Source organism: Saccostrea cucullata, unplaced genomic scaffold (assembly GCF_032062105.1).
Source record: "Saccostrea cucullata isolate Sc308-1 unplaced genomic scaffold, CSIRO_AGI_Scuc_v1 ctg15977, whole genome shotgun sequence".
Taxonomy (NCBI): domain Eukaryota; kingdom Metazoa; phylum Mollusca; class Bivalvia; order Ostreida; family Ostreidae; genus Saccostrea; species Saccostrea cuccullata.
Window position 1 is genome coordinate 4,203 of NW_026941561.1, and position 3,917 is coordinate 8,119.

Consider the following 3,917-nt stretch of genomic DNA (forward strand, 5'->3'; position numbering starts at 1 on the left):
CCACCCCCTCCTCTCAAAAACCTAAGCAGCAATTATACTGTATTTCTTGGGGGGGGGAGCTCTGGGAGAAATCGCACTCTATAACTACTGTACAGAGTAGGGTCCCCCCCCCAGAAAATTGACTCTGGTGTGGGATTTCCGTAGGGGAAATCCTGCTCTATAGTCAGTTTTTTGTAAGGGAAATCCTACTCTAGAGCCAGTTTTCTGGGGGGGGATCCTACTCTAGAGCCAGTTTTCCGGGGGAAAGATTTTTAGTGGGAATGCCTACTCTACAAGACCGGTTCATAAAAGTAAGCTTTTTTGAAGATGCAGAATTACTAGTATCTTGATACAATAAGGACACAATTGCTTTTATCCAAGAAGGGTCATTATCTAGTCTTGACAAGGTTCTGATTTAATTAGACTGTGTTGATTTCAGAAACTGTTCATACGAAGGTTCGGTTCCCAAGAGAGGGTTGTGGCTACCGTACTGAACGGGCCCCGGTCTCTGATCCACAAAAAGATCAGCATACCAGTGGAATACAACGCTACCTTCTGTTTAATTTCTAATAAGAAAGGTAAAATTGAACTACCTTTTTGAAAAAAAAATTTAGGACGATTTTACCCTTACTTTGGACTTTCAGTAGGGCGTGCCTTTCTCTGCGCTTCGTAATGGCAAATACTAGTAGATTCTCATTTGTTACGAAATTAATAACATCAGGAACTTAAAATTGTTGTTGATAACGATGAGACGACTTATGCCCCACCCTCTGTGCCGTGAGAGAACTTTTAATTGGCTACTGTATTTACTACATCAGTTGACATTCGGCCGCATTTCTATCATATGTATATTTCAACAGTGAAGGGAAGCTGTGTAAATTTCAGAAGATAATTAGGTAACGTCGAGAATGCCGCGCCTTACTGAAAATCCAAGCTAGGCGTGTAATGGTCCTAAGTTCGTGTTATATTTCACAATTATTCAGATTTAACAGATTTAAAATTTGCAAATTTCGGAAAGTGAGGCAGGTCAAAATTTTACCCTGACAGTCCAAGGAATTGTGAGTATATAAAAAATGGGGAGTATCATATAAATATTTGATATTATCCATTACATACAAATCATACTGTTTATCAAGTCTTGACAGGTACTCAGTAATCGGTATATATAATTTATTTCAGGTGCCACATGTAAGAAATACAAACTGCATAGAGTACTTTCCAAGAATAACGATAAACTGCCCATTGACGTCCTTTTTATTCCGGATATGACATCAGAACCTCCTGGATCTAACTGGTTGACGAGCCCCACGGACCAACTGGTCCTGCGTCTGACTCGACGATACCGGGATACGTTTCTGCTTGGCCACGATTTATCAGGAGGTGCATTTAAGAATAATGGTGCACGATATAATTGCTCCAAATTTGTAGTCAAGCAATTTCTTTTTTTATAAAATCTAGTATTAGATTATTGACAAACAAGTTGATGAAACAAAGAATAATAGCAGTCTCGTTTAAAGTCATTATTTCGTAAGTTTTATGGTCGATACAATGACTTTGTAAGCAAATATTGTACAATTTAACATTGAGTGAAATGTTTATTAACGTTTTTCATACCATTATTTACACACTGAATTGACAACGGATTTTTCCGTTATTTGCCGATCATGACAAGGAGCACACGGCAGGTGTGACCGGTGGGCAGGTGATGCTCACTCATCCATGGCACCTGACCCCACCTCTGATGTTTTGTTTGGAGGTCCGTGTTTGCTCTGCTCCTATTTTGCAATGTTTTATGGACTTTTGAGCTTGGATACTGTTCGTTATCTCCATATATTTTATTCTTGAAAAAATGTCGGAGCATACAAAGTTAGACCCAACCATGAGAAAAGTAACATAGTTAATTTCCCTTTTCAGACAGAGTAACCTCCATTATCCAGAAGCTTCCCGTGTACCTTACAGAAATGAGAATATCGTTAGTGGTGGGAAGAACGGGCTACGAAAAACAGGAATGGGACAATTATACCCACAACTTAAGTGAAATTTGTGACACACAAATAAATTGTGACAATTATTTTGGAAATCCGGGTATACTTGTTTGGTTAACTATATATAAATTTTCATGAAAACCTTACTTTTGTTTTTATAATTAAAAAAATTAAAAGAATTCAAAATAATTTAGATGTGTAATTTTGACTTATATAACAGTATCTAGCTATTTCAAATCAATACTTATACTTTAATTCGTCTAGACATTGCTCTTTATGACAACGACTCGGAGGACTTCGATGCAACAGTTCGGGTACCAAACGTATACTGTGCACTACATGACTGTCTCAGTGAAACCAATGTATACCAGACTCTTCATGGCTTAAAACCCGATTCCAGTCCAACCGAGGAAAAATGCAACACCTATGAAGTTATATCTAACTGTGTCAGAGAGAAAGAAATCAAGGTGCCACCTAAAATTCCTCCCAAACCCAACACAAAAAAATCTCTGCCAATTCCAAAAGAACAAACTGCTCAAAAACCGATTGCAGACGTCTCAAAAGATGACGTCAGACCTCTTGTTCCTCGACGAAGCGACACAGCGGCCAAGGGAAAGGTACAGCGACATATTTCTACTTCGACGAAAGCTAAAATCACCACTCCCTGTAATGTCAGCATTGATGAGAAGGATGGAACCACTCCGAAATCAGAAGAAACGCCAAAATTACACCCCAGAGATGGCGACTCTAGAGGAAAGAATGTCAGGGGCTATCCGCGTGTAAAAAATACAAGAGTAAATGTGAAGGGGATGAGTTTGAATGATGTGTGTGAATTGTTAAAAGAACTGGGACTAGAAAAGTATGCTCCCGTATTCAAGGAACAGTGGATAGATGGTGCAATATTAAGCGAACTTAGTACGGATATTTTACATCAGGAATGTGGTATGGGCAAAATTGAAGCTGTAAGGCTAATGTCGTTTGTTCAAAAAGGGCATATACCAAGATAGAAATATACTGAACTTATTGTACAGAAAAAATGTATTATTTTGAAAATCTATTCTTGAAAAGGTGAACAATTATGAGGAAGAGCTGGTTCTTCCTGGTAATACTAGTAAATTAGAATACGAGCACGAGTCAAACACATTATGTACAGTTTTCAAGGCCAATCAAAGGTTCCTGAAAATATTATTATGATATGTACTTTTAATATCAACCGCTTGACTTTCAATGCATGGTCATACATTCGATCTATGTTCCCCACTTCCGGTCCTGGTACGTATGTGGGCATGCAACACACTTTGAAAAATTAAGCACTTTGAAAATTTATTTCAAAGTGCGTTAAAATTGTCGCACAGACGGACATCCCGATCACAATACTAGTATACTTCCATGCTTTTCAAGCAATGATAACGTACTCTTCAAGAAAGAGACGCATAAAGTAGAATTTTATTGACACATTGCACATAAAGATTATTTAGTAAAATGCTGTTACTGTATTGATAATCACAGGTATACTCGTGGACACCCCCCCCCCATATACACCCAAGGTCAAAATAATTTTTGATGGTGGGAGGGGTATATGCAGGCACGTAGCATCGTTTCTAAAAGTAGGGGGGGCAGACAATTTTTTTTTACTTCTGACGTGCAAAAAAAAAATTGCCCAAACTCGAAAATCCTATATCGTGTGGGTAAAGGGGGGGGGGGGGGGTTACAGGCCAACTTTTTTAAGATGCCGACTTCTTTCAGTACCAATTTCTTGCACACAATACTGCATTTCCCTTATATTACTTTACCGTAGTATTAACGGGGGGGGGGGGGCAACCTGTCTTTCAATCAATATTTTCAATAGTAAATGTAATGTTGGGAAAAAAGTGTTGCTACGTGCCTGATATGGGGGTATCCTGTCCACAAGTACCTGTGATTTTGCCAAATGCTTACTCAATCCAGAAAATG

At 38.6% G+C, this 3,917-nt stretch overlaps 1 protein-coding gene across 1 annotated transcript; it reads left to right on the top strand.

The window, feature by feature from the left end:
• Positions 1-412: 412 nt before the first annotated feature.
• Positions 413-2,971, top strand: LOC134258052 (uncharacterized; the record flags this gene model as incomplete). Its single annotated transcript, XM_062740612.1, has 4 exons — positions 413-557; positions 1,159-1,359; positions 1,894-2,064; positions 2,229-2,971. Coding segments are annotated over 4 exons (1,260 nt in total), but the record flags the coding sequence as incomplete, so codon positions are not given.
• Between the last annotated feature and the right edge of the window lie 946 nt (positions 2,972-3,917).